This window comes from Chroicocephalus ridibundus, chromosome 7 (assembly GCF_963924245.1).
Source record: "Chroicocephalus ridibundus chromosome 7, bChrRid1.1, whole genome shotgun sequence".
NCBI lineage: Eukaryota > Metazoa > Chordata > Aves > Charadriiformes > Laridae > Chroicocephalus > Chroicocephalus ridibundus.
This window is the reverse complement of record NC_086290.1, coordinates 7,638,215-7,654,451: the sequence shown is the minus strand read 5'-3', so window position 1 is coordinate 7,654,451 and position 16,237 is coordinate 7,638,215. Positions and strand designations below refer to the sequence as shown.

At 40.4% G+C, this 16,237-nt stretch overlaps 1 protein-coding gene across 1 annotated transcript; it reads right to left on the bottom strand.

Annotated features, from left to right (window-relative positions):
• Positions 1–395: 395 nt before the first annotated feature.
• MCM6 (minichromosome maintenance complex component 6) lies at positions 396–15,543 on the bottom strand. The gene is made up of 17 exons (XM_063342535.1): positions 15,395–15,543; positions 14,571–14,717; positions 13,922–14,032; positions 13,180–13,429; positions 12,335–12,500; positions 12,103–12,248; positions 11,062–11,212; positions 10,247–10,388; positions 9,111–9,252; positions 8,861–8,968; positions 8,107–8,262; positions 6,935–7,063; positions 5,677–5,838; positions 4,416–4,551; positions 3,979–4,146; positions 2,563–2,702; positions 396–1,935 (listed from the first exon to the last, which is right to left on the bottom strand). The coding sequence occupies exons 1-17, from the start codon at positions 15,502–15,504 to the stop codon at positions 1,822–1,824; spliced, it is 2,478 nt and encodes an 825-aa protein (XP_063198605.1). The 5' UTR covers positions 15,505–15,543; the 3' UTR covers positions 396–1,821.
• Between the last annotated feature and the right edge of the window lie 694 nt (positions 15,544–16,237).

Here is a 16,237-nt window from a genome sequence, read left to right as displayed (position 1 = left end):
GCAACCTACTGCTCTGTCAAGAAATACTATCTTTAAGTTACGGTAGAAAATATCTCTCAACTTCTGCTGTTACTCAAGTAGCCAATGTTATAGCTTATTACAGGGATTGTAATTTATGTACTTTGACCCTATCTGATTCCCAGGTGGTTCTTTTTTTTTTTTTTTTTCAGGAAGCCTTGAAAAGCTTGCTGAAACATTGTGCTTGCTGTTCTGAATGTCTAAGTAAGTACTCCAGGTTTTTTTCCCCCCCGATGTTTGAATAACAAGTTTGAATAGGAATTTTACAGCACCATCTGCTGCTTATTTTTCAGTAGAGCAGTGTCAACTCAAAGAAGCATATATAGAAGGAGAAGCAGAAAAACTACTTAACTTTCTCCATGTGAAATATATTTATTATCAAACAAAGATCGGGGGGGGGGAGAAGAGGGGGAAACAGAGAATGAAGTATAAACACCTTCCTGTTCTTATTTTGAAAATAAATTACGATCAATATAGAATAAAATGAAACTGCTGTTGTAAGCGGGTGGCAATTCATAACGAAATGCAGCATTTACCAGCTGCAGTTTATGAAAGAAATTAGCAGAGACAAGTTACTGCAGCCAGAGTTTGTGCGAAGTGAGAAGGTAGTGCTGTTGGTGAAAAATATTTATGATTCCTTCCATTCCATAAATATAACTGTTATCGTTAATGATATGCTTCATTAGACTGAGGTATATCTTTCCAAAGCTGGGGGACACTAACAGAAAAAAGGCGACTGTCTTACAAACGAGCTCCATTTCTGGACCTGCTTCAGAAACAGTTATTTCACATTATTTACACTTAAAATATATATCTTTTGTATCTTTCATGATCTTACAACTGTTTCTTAGGTGCTGGTATCAGGTTGACACGACAAATATTCACGTATTTTTAAATCTTAATAGATTATTTAATAATCCCATAGAATACAGCAAATAAATGAGAACAAGAGAAACTTCAGTAAAACTTTTGTATAGATGAATCTACAAACAAGTTTACAAATACAGTCTTAAAAGTCCCTCACAAATTATGGCAGTTTTCAATTCACTTACAAGTCAAGACATTCATCAAGATGGGGCTTTCTGACCTCCTGACTTAAAGCCTTGCTTTGGGCTTGGCTATTTTCAATTATCTATTTTACGTATGCAACAGGAGCATACACATCTTTAGTCCATCTAAAAAGAAAGAGAAGCAATCAAGAGTTTCTCACTACCCATTACTGGAAGTTTAAAAAAACTTCTTAAAAAACAGCATCTGCCATCCAGGAAATTTAGTCTTTCTTAAGACATTAAGCATTTAGATCACTACTTTTTCAGCCTCGAAGCATAGGCATAGAAAACAGCAATCCCACATAGGAGTGACAACAAATCCACCCCCAGAGATATCCAGACATTTAATCATCTTTTATTTATGGTAATAAGAAAAGCAGTAAAAACCTATAGCATAAAAAGTTTACTAAATGCAATAGAACAACAATGCAAAACTCCTCTCATTTAAAACAGAAGCATCTACACAGCTTGAGGCTGAAAACAGATATTGAATTATTCTCCTCTGCATCTGGATCATGGCAGTGAAACCCAGAATTAATAACGAAACTAATATATAAGTGTGTCTTTTCTTTAAAAACTTTCAAGGTAAGCTCAGTGTAAGCTCATATATTACTAACCGCACATGGGCGCATTCCACAGTAAGGTGTTCATATGAATTTAGGATGTTAGCTATGCAGCAACCATTGCAAGAATGCAGAAAAGAATGCATTTTCCAACATATGACAAGTCAGCTCTACAATCCAGTCCTCAGCCCTTAGTCTTCCAGCAGATAGTTTGGGTTGACAACCAGGTATGGATCTTCATCAAAAGTCTCCTCTTCTCTGGATCCTCTCAGTCCTGACTGGGACAGTTCTATCAGAATGTGGTCCTGCAACAGACAAATATTTGTATTCAAACAGGAATCATAAAGGTTTGTTTGTATTTTTTGAAAGGCATCTCCTTTTTAAACTGGTAGCATCTCTTATTGATGAATTACTTAACCCTTTTAATTGTGAACTCCCTCTTTAACAGGTTCCTAATCATAACAAACATGTTCAGTGGAAATCTCTTATGTGTTGTATGTTTTCCGGGAACACTTCAATCTATTCGTTTTGTGCCTTTAAAAATTAGAAATATTTTATACTTTCATATTTTTTCCTCCAAAATGCCCTAGTGCCCCTGTGACTTTATCTATTGGATAAAGGGTTGTTTGCATTTCTGTATCTTAATGTATAACTAACACCACAGAACTACAGAAAAATAGCACTTACACTTTTATAGGGACATAATATGGCACTTCAAACTTTTACTTACACACATCTCTAATTTATTTCAGTGTTTTCTCTATAACTATTTTTAACAGATATTAAACAAAGAAGGCACTTATACTGCATCAGTCAATGATATGGAAGCACAAAATACATTTCTCAAATTAGCAATGTATTCTATTAAAAACGAATCATTGCACTATATAAGTTAAAACCCTTTTTCACTATCCACACATCTCTATACATACATAATGCGTGAGTCGGTGAATGACTCTCTCTATGATCTTCTTTTTATTTATTAGTTCTTCTTCAGATTCTATTTCAGATTCAATTTCCTTTAGATACCAATTAATAAGTTCACTCTTCTTTATTGATGAATCGTCCTCTTCTGCAAAGAAAATTATTTGCATAAACAGCAGCAGGAAGATACCATTAAAACCATAAGAGAAAAGGATTTCTATGGTAACATTTACAATGCTGAAGAGAGAAACATGCAATAGCCCATCAGACTTTTGTCTGTTTCTTAAATCAGTATGTTTTATACAGGAGGCTGTTGTATCACAGCTTAATTGTAGACATCTAGATTAAGAGTTGAAGCTTTCATTTCTATGCACCCATGTGGCTTACAACTTAAAATGAGCAGTCTAGCAACTGCCTTCAGCTTCAAGAAAAAGCAGTTGTAAGGAGTTGTGGAACCTTCCTCTATGGGCAAAAGAAAACAGTCATCCAATGCTGAAGAGGTCATCCTTCTACAAATACTCAGTATTTTGAACAGATACTGTATTTTCTGCACTTATCCAAAGGCTTTGTAATATTGTTATATGCTTTCAGACATCTGCTGCATTTCATCACCGGAACGGCCTCATTGCAACTGAAACATTTCCTCTCCCCAAGAGAAGATGCAGCCATTTGGCACATACTGGTTAAGTATATACTTTAGGCTGTGGTTGCTGGCATGCATTAAAGCTCTTGCTACTTTTCTTTGCTGCCGACTATTCTAGCTAGGTTAACCAGCATATGCGACAAATCCTTTTCTGGATCTGCTCTGTTGACATGCTCCTTGATTTACCAGGTTTTGACAAATAACTAAAATACCAGAGCTAGAAAGTCCAAGAAGCCATATTTGTATCATCAGATGTAGTACGGCCACATGTGTACAGGGTCACACCTGACCTAACAAGCTTGGTGTCTCAGCAGGAGTGAAAATCCCACGTGCAGCAGCCTAAGATGTAGAAACAGTTGCTCCCTGAACCGATGCAGCTACCTGTGCTGAACCTCAGTACAGTGGGATTAGTTCACTCAGGGCAGTTAAGTTTGTAAGCCTCTGCAGAGGCTACTCTGTTAACATGTCTAAAGTACTTCAGGGTGCTAAGCAGCAAAGATTTTACTCACAGTAATGTTTAATGTTTACCAAATTACACTGAAAAATGCACAGGAGGAAGTGGCAACCGTTGTTCAAAGATCTGTGATCACAACCTTCTATCCTAACTTTTTGATACATGACATGCTCAAGTGCTTTCTCTAAAGTGTCTGAAAGATACAGCTTTCTTCACAGCTAAAAAATTCCCTTCTGAGCTTCTGATGAATTTGTTTTAGTAAAGAGCCCATGCACACATGGCAAGGCAACTCAGGGTCTACTGTCTTTTTAATAAACAAATTCTTACCTTCTTCTGCTTTCCTGAGATGCAGCACCAGGAGATTAGAAATTCGTCGATACTCAGAGAAGCCCAGTCTAAGAGAAGCTTTGGGTGCAGCATCCTTGTTCATGTCCTCAGAATGGCCATTGATCCCATTCACAAGACCATTGACCCCAGCGGGAGCTTCTGCCTCACCTGTTTGGACACATGTCCAGGTTTAAATCTACAACATCTTTTAACTGTTTAATTCTCTGAGCCACTGAAAAATTGCATTGACTGAACGGGTGAGCATACCCACAAGGAGGCTGAAGAACTAAGAGAGTTAAGAATAGGAGTCAGGATTCCTAGACCTTATTACATGAGAAGGAGTTGAGAAACAAGAGAGACGCATATACTCAAACAAGGTAAGCTGTAAGGCATGGAAGTACTCTCCTCTTTGAAAAAATTCTCTACAAGTAATTTACCATTGACTCCATCTTGGTCCTCCTGATCCTCTATTTGCTGTTCATCATCTTGGTCTAAATTGATGTCAGGAGTCTCAACTCTAATGATGGACTTATTTAAAAGCCTGAAAGCTTCCTTCACATGTTTCGGGTGAACCTGGGGAATGTTTCAAAAAACACGTATTAAATAAGCATGGTGGCTCTTCTAACGTTAGAAGCTTTTTTTTCCCCCCCAATAGCTCCAGAAATTCACCCCTGTTGACAAAGGGTCTTTCTACCCGTCTCACCTGATTAATCCTAAGCACTAAAGATGCTGCAAATCAAATTATATCCCACTATAAGTACTCTGAGTTGACACAAGGTTACCGAGGGAATAAGCAGCCTGATGAATCTTTCAGGCTTTAGCGATCATGTGGAGTTAATAAAATTTTTACTAAAGCCGAGAACATTTTGAAGAAAGATCAGTGGAGCAAGAAACATGAAAGAAATGGGTCTGCACCATAATTAATTGTAATTAGTAAGTCTCTCCTCTGGAATTGAAAAGCAAAAACTGGGAAAATCATCTCTAGCTGAGCCATAAGCTAAAAGCTATTTGTTTCTTTATAAGCTGAATTTAATTAAGAAGAACCCAAGGGGTGTCCTTCTTACACAACCAGTGAGCAAGTTTCTATCACTGCATGTGTCACGTAACCCCTAATCAACATTTCAAAAAGCCTGCTGAGTTTTGAAGCAGGGACTAGATGGATAATAGTCATACTGCAGTTAATAGCCATAACACAACATAAGTGTCAACTCTGGCTGACGTGAGGAGTAGCTCAGATCACAAATACAAGTAGTCTTAGGGAGGTTCAGATACTTTGATGAACTTTGGCTTTTTAGATTGCAGGTGGAAGAGAGCTGAGAGAGATTACAAACTGCACAAGGTTAGGAGAGAGACACTGTCAACAGCCCTCGCTGATACTAGTAGATGATTGTCCTTCCTATTTGTCATGATTTGACAGGTAACAGGCTGAGAGCGCTGATACAACTGTAATGCAAAAACATGGATGTTCTCAGTTTGGACCATCTGATCTCAGTTTCACAAGACATACCTTAAAAACAGTATTTCTGGCATACAAATTCAGACCAAGTATGACCACACTGCAAGTGAAAACATGATGCAAGCTCTCCTCCTCACCCACAGGATTTCGATACATACAATACCATAGTCAAATAGCAAAGCCAGACCTCCCACAACATTTTTACAAACATTTATACAAACTTTCGTCAAAAAACCTGATACCTCATCACAGCAGTGCATACGCGCCATAGCTTCAGACAGCCGAATCATGCTTTCCAACTGTCGCACTGTGATTCTCCAGGACGACTTTGTCACTCCAGTGCCATCACGCTGCCGTAGTCGTTTATACTGCTCCACTATGAAGTCCTCAGACTCCTTAGATATCTTTGTGACATAAGACAGTATGACAGTTTGCCATGTAAAGGTATTAAAGTTTATGCTTCTTGCATCAGATTGGCAGTTCCCAGACTTTTCTGTACTAGCCACTGCTTTTCTCTGACATATTCTAAGCCATGCACACACTATACATAAAAATAATGACAATCATATTATGTTAAAATTATATTGTAAAAATGATTATAGCAACAATGATATTACAATAAGTACTTTCACGCGTCAATTATTTTTAGAGCAGATTTTTGATCATTTCTATTTTTCTGTTCCACAAACTTGCTTCATGTCTGTCCCTACTAGTTTGTTCTATGTTTATTTACCTTTTATTCTGCATGCAAAACCACACAGAAGCATACACTCAACATACTAACACCAACTACAGCTTTGTGCATATGCTTTTTAACCTGAGTCTATCTGCACATACACAGATCCAACTGGAAAAGAAATACCCCACGACATGGAAATTAAATGGGAATTTTCAAAACTCTGTAAGAGAGGGTGTCCTCTCCTTCCTTTTAAAAAGAACTACATTAGATGAACTTCTCAAAAATCTAACACACAGCCCATACAAACTGCTATTTGGATAGACCACAAAAATTTGTACTTAGAGCAGTTTCCCATGTTCTGTATTTCACCACAAAAAAAAAGCAAAGAAATATTGAGGAACAATACCCTTTTAAAATAAGGCCAAACAAACTGTTTGATTAAGCAGGAAGTCAATAAAATACAAGAATCTCTGCAGCAGCTGTGTTGAATAACCCATGCCCTTGAGGTATGAGAAAGCTATGAAATGACCCCTCAGTTGTTCTAGACAGTGTTTAAGAACTGCCACGAAAGCGGTTAAGACTACTGATTCTAACATAGTCTTAGCTGGGCTTGCTGGGTTTCACGAGTCCAAAAAAAAAGAGTACATGGCTCCAAAATATGCTATGTTTCTAGATAAAAACAGAGTTTATGGCTCCTTTCCTAGTCTTGAAAGAACACTACACTAAGTGTCTTTGCATTTGCTGTAAAAAAGCGTGATACAGAGCGACTGTTCCTTTGGACCACCTTATACAGAACAACTTATACAAGAAAGTAGAATTACCTTTGGTTTAAACTGTCTTGCAAATAGCAGATACCTTCTAATATCATCTAATGAATAGACACGATCAACAGATTCTTCCACTCTGGAATGCAGATCCACTATGCGTCTGGCAATGGCGTAATCTGTAACCTGGGATATTATTGCTCTGTCAGATCATTTTCACAACATCAGCCAAATATCAAAACAACAGCTATATTCTTCTTTCCCATTGCCTTCCCTTGCTTGTACTCCAGAAGCCAGACTCTATGCCAGAAGACCCAGGAGAATGCCCTGGAGGTTTTTAATACAAGGAAACACAGCAGAGAAGGGATAAAAGGCAGTTTTAGGATTTATAACCTCTTGGAACTCTCCTGGGTTACAACTTAGCCACAGAACAGGCAGAAAGCAGCACTTTGCAGCGTGGGAACTGCTTTCTTCCTTTTCAGCCTACACTGTCTCTTTCATCAGTCCCTTCTCAAATAGAATAATCACTTTGAGCAAAACAGTGGAGAGAATAGCACTGAACCAACATTAATCTCTGTATCTCATGCGTTCCCAAGGCAAACACCACATAGGCAGGTGGTAGCAGTCTTAGCCTTAGTGACCAGTGATTTGTAAAAATGACTAATGTTTTTAAGTGTGTAGGTCAAATCACTACAAGATGAAAAGGCAGTATCCTTGTGTTCAGCAGAGTATGTTCAAATTTGTACTGCCAGCTTTTAACTTTGCAGACAGGGAAGAAAAGAAGCAAGACACTCTCATGAAATCAGCTTCATCTAAATTTTCAGAAGGCCACCAAGACGGTCAGAGGGCAGGAGCACATGATGTATGAGGAGAGGCTGAAAGAGATGGGTCTGTTGTCTGTAGAAAAGAAAGCACCTGCCTCATTGGCAAGTATAGATGCGATGTAGCCAGATCGTTCTTAGAAGTACAGATTGACAACAGGCAATCAACATAAACTGAACCATGAGAAATTCTGGTTAGATATAAAAGTTATTATTATTTTTTAAACACATGAGAGTTGTCAGTAGGGCCTAGAGGCTGCAGAATCTCCATGCTTGGAGATATACAAAACTCACCAGGTCAAGGTCTTGGCAACCTGTTCTCAAAGATCTGCTTTGAACAGGAGGTTAGAATAGAGACCTCCAGAGGTCTTTTCTGACATAAATTTTTCTACAATTCCTTAGAATTACCTCATTACATTCATCCACAAGGATGAAGAAGAGATCAAAGCGAGACATGATGGGAGCTGACAGGTTTATATTCTGTTTCAGTGACTTGGATCTGTCGTAGCGCCCACCAACTGGGTTTGCCGCAGCCAAAATGGAGGTCCTGGCATTCAGGGTAGCCTGACAATGAAAATAAATTAAAAAAAAAGAATGACATCTGTGAGCTCTTGCTAAATCAACTCATTGCAATTCAAATGGGTCCAGCGTAACTTCTTTTAGATGAAGTTTCAATGGAGGTATTACAGCAATCACTCCTCAAGAACCTAAACTCTTCTAACCAGCCCTTTCTCAACAGATCTCTGCCCCAAAACACAGTTTGATGAATCAATATTTTAACATTGCCACTCTCTTGCCAACAATACTGAAACAAGCCCTTAAAACTGCTTTTCAGTACAACCTGTTTTTAACAGCACAAATATACACTTTACTTCTACAAATACACATAAATCTGTATCTTCTTTTGGGGTTACTTCAAGATTAGGATTTTCCCATTTTCCGTTTCCTGCCCGCTACTATCTCTTTTCTTCATTTCAGTAACATTTCTGGTTCTTTCTGAGTATGTGGCACAAAAACTTTTTAGGTAAGTGTTCTCTCTCCTGCCACAGTGAGTCAGCTGCAGAGCTGACATGAAAACCTGACAGATGATGCTACAGCAGTACATGCAACAAACTGTCGGGCAATCATACAGACCACACAACAGAGGAATAGCAGCAGCTACCTTTACTCCTGCTTTAGTAATGGATATAGTCTGCTGCTCCATTGCTTCATGAATGGCTACTTGATCCCGCACATCCATTTTGTCAAATTCATCAATGCAACAAACCCCCTGCAGAGGAAGAGCAAAAAATAGTAAGCTACCCAAATTCAATCACTTTTGGAAAAAAAGCATCATTAAGACTATTTGGGGCTCTTGGTCAACCATCAAAACCATTCCAGGATGCAGGAACCTCTCTAGTTCCTGGACTCACATTATCTGCCAGCATCAGGGCTCCAGCTTCAATGACAAATTCATGAGACTCTTCATCTTTTACAACAGCCGCTGTTAGACCAGCAGCACTGGAGGCTTTTCCGCTGGTGTATACTGCACGAGGACTGAACTCATCCACATGCCTATGGAGAGAAATAACAGTGAGGAATTGTGTTGCACAAACTTCAAAAAGTCAGATTAAATCCTGCAGAAATGAGGTAGCTGTCATGCAGTGTTGCTTTCAACCTCTCAGGCCAGGGCTTGCTCCTTACTTCAGGAAGCAATATTTAGGTAGGCCCTCCCACCTACAATGATGTTGGAGCAAGCCTTTGAAAATAATCCTTATCTAACTGCAGTCTATCACATGTCTGTTATTCACCTGTGCTTACACCAGCAGAAAAACAATCCAGACCTCCTCCCACAAGTTTTCTGCTGATTTCACAAGCTAACACAGCTCCTTGCGGGTCAGGTAAATGTCAGCACAAGGGAACAAATGGCTTCATAGCAGGAAGCAGCAAGACTGACCACAGGCAGCCCAAGGCAGCTTTTGTGGTGCCTCTACATTTCTGAGTTGCAGTATATGCTGCAAGGACCTCAGTTGCACGGAGAACAACGCAGAGGTACATGAGCAACATAATAAGATAAAACCATATTAAACAGAATTTCAAATAAAAAAGCATTATAGCATAAACCATAATTATTTCATAATTATTTTTCAGGGTTAATAGCTGCCTGTTTGTCCAAAGTGCTAGGACCTATTAATTTAGATTAAGCTAAAAATAAAAAAGGAAAAAAAAATATTTCATCTATCTTGGGTATTTTAAGATATGCAATAATTTTTGTATTTTTAATATTCAACATCTTCTGAAAAATCTTTGGAATACCATACATCCATAACTGCCTAAGGAACAAAAAAACCCCAAGTCTTAATTAATTCTTTGTTATTACCACAGGGACTGGTTGAGTTTACTTCAGCCCTATTCAAGTGATTCAACCACATCCAAATAATTCCTGGAAAATGTTCTCAAATATTTTACTTCTCTTTCCTCTGTTTAACATAGAAAAGGCTCAGTACACATTTATAGCTCTAGTCACACTGGACAATATTTAAATACTGAATTTTAATGAGATGCTTACTTTAGAAATTGACTCTTGGCTGTACTTGGATCACCAACAACACAGACATTGATGTCCCCACGCAATGAAGTGCCTTCTGAAGTGGTCTTAGGAACTCCTCCAAAAAGCATCAGCAGGACCCCACGTTTCACTTCATCATTACCTGCCCCAGAAAAGACACTCAACTAAAAATCTAAAGAAACCATCACATTTTTCTTATTTAAAAAAAAAAAACTTCAGCCCATTAAAGTTTTACAGCGTCTGGGCACATCCGCTCAGAATTTACCTATTTGCTAAACATCCACTAAAACTGCATTTATATGCTTGATACAGATTCAGGGAAGAATGACTCAGAAAGCAGTGTAATTCCTTTATGCTACAGTGGCTCAGAATATGGACCAAATTCGTCTGATCAAACTTTTCAGACATAACCAACATAAGTCCTCAAACTAGTGCTGAGCCAGAAACAACTGCAAACATATACATGCACGCATGCATGCACAAGAGCACACAAATGTTTGGAACCCTTAAATCTTTTGAAAAACGCCCATAAAAAATAAAGCTTATATCCAACTGTCAACTGTAGGGTTTAGTAGTAGATCATGCAGTAGCAAAACCAACCATTTTGCCTAGTCTTGCAGGCCTTAATGGTTAAACACAGGAATTATTGCAGGAAACACATTCTTCTTTTCCAGCATAACCAGTACTGGAGGGGAGAGTTTGTGGTAGTTGGCACAGGGCTTTCAAGCTTTCCCAAAATGGCACTACACAGACAGCAAAACGAATAAATATTTTCACAAGTGAAATCTTCCCTAAGGCAACAATTGGACTCTTACCATGGATAGTGGGGAACAGGCTGGTGCACAGATTATGGTAAAGGTTCTTATCTTGGCTCATTTCAAACACCTTTTCCCACTCTTTCACAGACATTTGGTTTTTAATGCTTTCTGCAGTCTGTTCTTCATCTCGGAGCTCTTTTCCACCAAACTAAACAAAGGAAATAAAAAGAAATAAAAGTCATAAAAGTCATAACATGGTCAGTACTGAATGCGAGTACTGCAGACAGGAGGTTAGACAAACTTGATCTGTAAGCTGAATGGGTGGAACACATTCAGAAAAGCTGACCTTGGGCTAAGGAAGCTCATCACCTTATACCTTTAAAAACAAAAGACAATTTCCTAGCGGACAAAATAAATGGAGTATAACTTCAGCTAGTGAGAAAAACACAGGAGAGACGCTTGTCCAGAGATTAAAAAGAGAGTAAACCGCTATGGCTTCCTTTGGCTAAAATTTGCCTTTGTAAGCATTCTTCATTAACTGGAATTTATAAGGTCTTTCATTACTCTGGAATGAGGCAGGAAACCCCTACACCTAGAAAATAACATATACTATTTTTATTCTATGTGATGGTGAAGCTGGTAGCAGAATTATAGATTAAAATATCATACCATACTAAAACCCATCCATAGTCAGTATTACATATTATGTTGTAATAACATCCCAAGATGTTACGCGATAAATCAGCGGGAACAAGGATTGTTGTTTTCCTTGTGACAAAATGAAGCAATAGGATTTCATGGAGGAAAAGGAAATGCTGCAGAAATGGATGAAAGCTGAATGGAAATAAATGGACCATTTAGCTCTTTAGAATAAATTGATAACATTGGTAATCACACCTGTGAAAACTGCCAGGAGCAATAAAGACAAGAAAAAAAACTTGCTATATAAATTCAAACAGAATATAAAGACAGTCAAATGCACAGGAAGGTGGTACACATACATATTTAAAGCTTTAAATTCCTGCTCCCTAATGCAAGATAAACCATACAGAGCAGAAATCATCAATACCTTTAAATCTACTTTCTATCCAAACTCACCCGTGGATTTGTTGGTGCAACGTAACAAGCTAGAAAGACTAGCTTATATGACAGCTCTCTGACTCCAAGGGCCCGAAGTCCTCGGATGCCTTCTGTTTCATAGCCCTCCGTCCCACTCACCCGGGAGCCAGTTTCTGCGCGCACCCCTGCCGTTAGAGTGAGAGTCAGAACAGCAGTTCCCAGCACAAGCAGGAGGGACACATCATCTAGGTCATGAGCGGGAGCAACAAACCTGGTGTTGAGAGCTGGGACACATCAGGCACGACAATCAGTGACCCTGTGAAGTCACATTTGTCACCTGCCTGAGCAGACTCCACTGCTTCTGCACGCAAGATCACTTCCACGCTGCGAGGAATGCTACCACGCGGCAGCTCAGCCTGCGTCTCCTGAATGCGAACCTGGGGAGGGAGAGAATATTAAGCACCTCACGGATGTCACCAAATGTGAAACTGCTTCAAAAGCTAAGCTGCTAATAAATACAGTAAGTAAGGGGCATTTGCTTTCTGTCACATGCGTATCAATCATGAAACTTATCTTACAGTAAGACAAGCAAGTAAAAAAGCCCTTCACTAATCAGTATTTAAGAAGAGGATGCACAGTGGCCACAATAGCAATTCTGAGGGCTAGGAAAAGCAACTTGAAGAGTCCAGTTAATGTGACTGACGCTAAATATTATTGCGGGAAGTAATGTGCTGAGGATTTGGCAGAGTAAATCAATCTGGAAGAGCAAAACATTGCAGATACTAAAGACACTGCTTTTCATACTCATATAAAAAAACTACACATGATGTACCTGTGACAGAAGACTGACAATGCCTTGAATATGTGGCTTTTCAGTGGCTTACTTAGACAATAAATGTCATGCAACAAAACTGCTTCGATACTATTCATCATTTCCCATGCTTAAACATAAGCCTTCCACAGACAGAAAGAAACTATTTCCAGAAACTAGCATGCCTTTTCTTGAGGTCTTTTCTTGATGTTGACAGAACCAAAATGTGTAGCAGTACAAACAACACCTTTCAACTACCACAAGAACACCACTGTTCGTCCTCCTCCCCAACCTCACCACTGTACCTTTTGGAAATCAACAAATCTTGATTTGTTTGTGTCCAGCAGGAATCTCCTCCTATTGGCACAGACTGGGTTTCTGCAAATGTTTGGCTGCGTGTATTTAAACTGCTGTTCCACATCTTTAATCACTGTTTGGCAGTCGAGGCACAGGAAGGTTCCACTTACAAGCTCAGGATGGACTGGGTGGGTACGTACCACCTGTCCACTGATACGCATCAGTGAGCCAATTTTTGCTGATGTCAGTTCTCGAATTCTGTTTAAAACAGAAATTCATAGAGTTTAAATTCTTGAGTTGACATTTTTAGGCCCAGGGTACTACCCAAGTTTGAAGATGCAACATAGTTTCATTCAGTCTGTGACTAAAGAACAGTTGTAACAGACAAAAGTAACAAAGAATATTTTCTCATTTCATGATTTTACATAAACTCTTAGATTAATGCTAGAAGTCAAACCAATGCAAAAGTTACTTCACTGGTGCTTCAAAAGCAACATACTCTAAATCACTTTTTTATATTAGAGAAGTTACATTTGTTTGTGGAATACAATGAATGTAAGTATCCGAGTATGATCCACAAATGAAAAACTGTTTCAAGAAATACCCTGCACAAGATCAGGAAACTTCTTCATAACTGTATTGGTCAACTGTATATTTCATGCTATATAACCAAAACATTTTCAGTATGCTTTGACATTTTTTTGCTAGTATTAAAAATGCACAAGTTTCTGGAATTAATAATTATCTTACTTGTGTCTGGTAGGTAGATCTTGGAATGCAACGTAAAAGTCCTTGTTTGAAGGAACATTTCCATGGTCTTTAGCAAAAGTCTTTACTGCTCGGCAGAGGTAAGGGTAAACCCTGAAATACAGAAAAAAAGTTCAAACTTTATAGAAGCTATCAAAATGCCTTTGTTGCTTTAGGCTACATCAAAGGCTCGTATAACACAATTCCAGGTTCTGGCTTTTACTGCCACATTATGTAAGAACATACAAAAACTAATCTAAATATGCTAAACATGCGATTACTGCATAATAATGTGATTTGCTTTATTGTCTGAAAACAGACTTTTTAAAGTCTCATTTTATGAAAGTTTTACCCTTATATTAAGAAGTAGATCCTCAAAATAAGCCACTGCCTCAATAAAGTATTTTCAGAGCAAGAAGTTCTAGTTTATTCCATATTCCCATACTGACCATCTACCATAAATGCAATTGCCTAGTTAACTAATGGTTTCCAGAGAGGAATCCATTAAGAAATAAGTTTTGATCCAGAAAAAACAAATAAAAATTCTTAAACTTAATTGTTAAGCAGATAAACCTCTCATTTTTTACATATAAGATGTTATGGGCCTGAAACTGCAGCATTGCTCAGCTCTCAGGTAACATTTACACTTTACCTGTAAAATTCCTCCTGAATAGTGGTAGAGAGCTGCTGATTGAACTGCTCCAAATCTGCAAAGCTTACGATCAGCGTGTTCCGCTCTGGCCGAATCAGTTCTTCAGCATCACGCAAGTATTTGACCTCCCCATCACTGTTCTGGAACCTGAAAATGATTCAGGAAAACGTTTCATGATTATATATCATGCTGCAATTGAATACTTCTGAATTCAGGAGAGAAAGAGGACTGCAGATGTTAAGGAGTGTGCAAGAGAAAGATGGCATCCCAGAGTGCCTGACAAACATCTTTTACAACAACATTTTTCCTCCGCCCCCTCCCCTTGCTACATCCATTATATCAATGCATTTCATACGGAATTTTATTTAGGGGTTTTGTTTTGTGGGAATTTTATTTATGGGTTTTTGCAAAACAGATTTGTGTTTTGTGTTTGTTTTGTGATGATATTAACAGTTTCCTTACTTGCGGGGTCCCCCAGAGGGGCAAAACATAGGGAGTCAGACATACTAAGATGTAACAATCAAGCCACGAAAGGGATTTTCAACCCCAACTTTGTTAAAAGGGGCCAAGCGCACCCAAAAAAGTCCCGCCGAAAGCGCTCGAGGAAGGGTTTTGCCAGTCAAGCATACCTGTCCGCACCTGACGGCCGAGCAGCGCCGGGCCCAGGCGACAGGAGAGCTTTCCTGACCGACACACGAGGGACCGGGGGACAGGGCCCTGACAGGATCCCGCCCTCGCCAAATGGCGGCCCCCTCAGTGAGGCGCCTGCGGCCCCGCCGCCTCCCGACGGCCCTGCCCCCCCAGCCCGGCCCCTCCTCACTCACTCTTCTAAGAAGTCCTGGAACAGCTTCTGGCACTTCTCCGCCACTTCATCGCGGAGCTGCTGGTGCTGCTGCGCCGCCACCGCGTCCCCCGCCGCCGCCGCCAGGTCCATCCTGCCGCCGCTGCCACCTCAGACCCAGCCCCCGGCCCGGCTCGCGCCACCACGCAGACCGCGTGCGCCGCCGCGCCGCCGCGCTGGCCAATCGGCGCCCGCCGCCGCGCCGAGCCCCGCCCCGCCAGCCAATCGACGGCCGGCACCCTGCAGAGCCCCGCCGAGCCCCGCCCCGCTGCCCCCTCCCGCCCCCTTCCCTCAGCGGCGTTTTCGCGCCAAAGGCGCGCGGCTGAGGGCGGGGCGCGCGAGGCGGTTGGCGGACAGGAGGTGCGGGCCTCCGGGCCTTGAGGGACTCGCCTTGGGCGAGTAAACCGAGGCAGGTGAGGGCCAGGCCTGTGTCCGGCACTGTTGGTAACGGCGCGTTTGCGGGTAGGGTGGCATGAGGTGGTGTTTGCCCAGTCACCTCGGGCTACAAAAATGATGAAGGGACTGGAGCACCTCTCTGATGAGGAAAGGCTGAGAGACCTGCGTCTGTTCAGCCTGGAGAAGAGAAGACTGAGAGGGAATTTCATCAAAGCTTATCAATATCTAAAGAGCTGGTGTGAAGAGAATGGGGCTCTTTTCAGTTGTGCCCAGTGACGTGACAAGGAGCAACGGGCACAAACTGGAGCACAGGAAATTCCATCTCAACATGAGGAAAAACTTTGAGGGTGACAGAGCACTGGAACAGGCTGCCCAGAGAGGTGGTGGAGTCTCCTCTGGAGGTGCTCAAAGCCCACCTGGATGCGTTCCT

Bases quoted from the DNA above. Each gene is read 5' to 3' on its own strand.
- MCM6 (XM_063342535.1), bottom strand. From the start codon at position 15,504: ATGGACCTGGCGGCGGCGGCGGGGGACGCGGTGGCGGCGCAGCAGCAC. The intron at 4,147-4,415 runs GTAAATTACTTG...GTGTCCAAACAG, and splicing joins GGACCAAGATGGAGTCAATG to GTGAGGCAGAAGCTCCCGCT. The intron at 1,936-2,562 runs GTATGTATAGAG...TGTCTGTTGCAG, and splicing joins TTCACCGACTCACGCATTAT to GACCACATTCTGATAGAACT.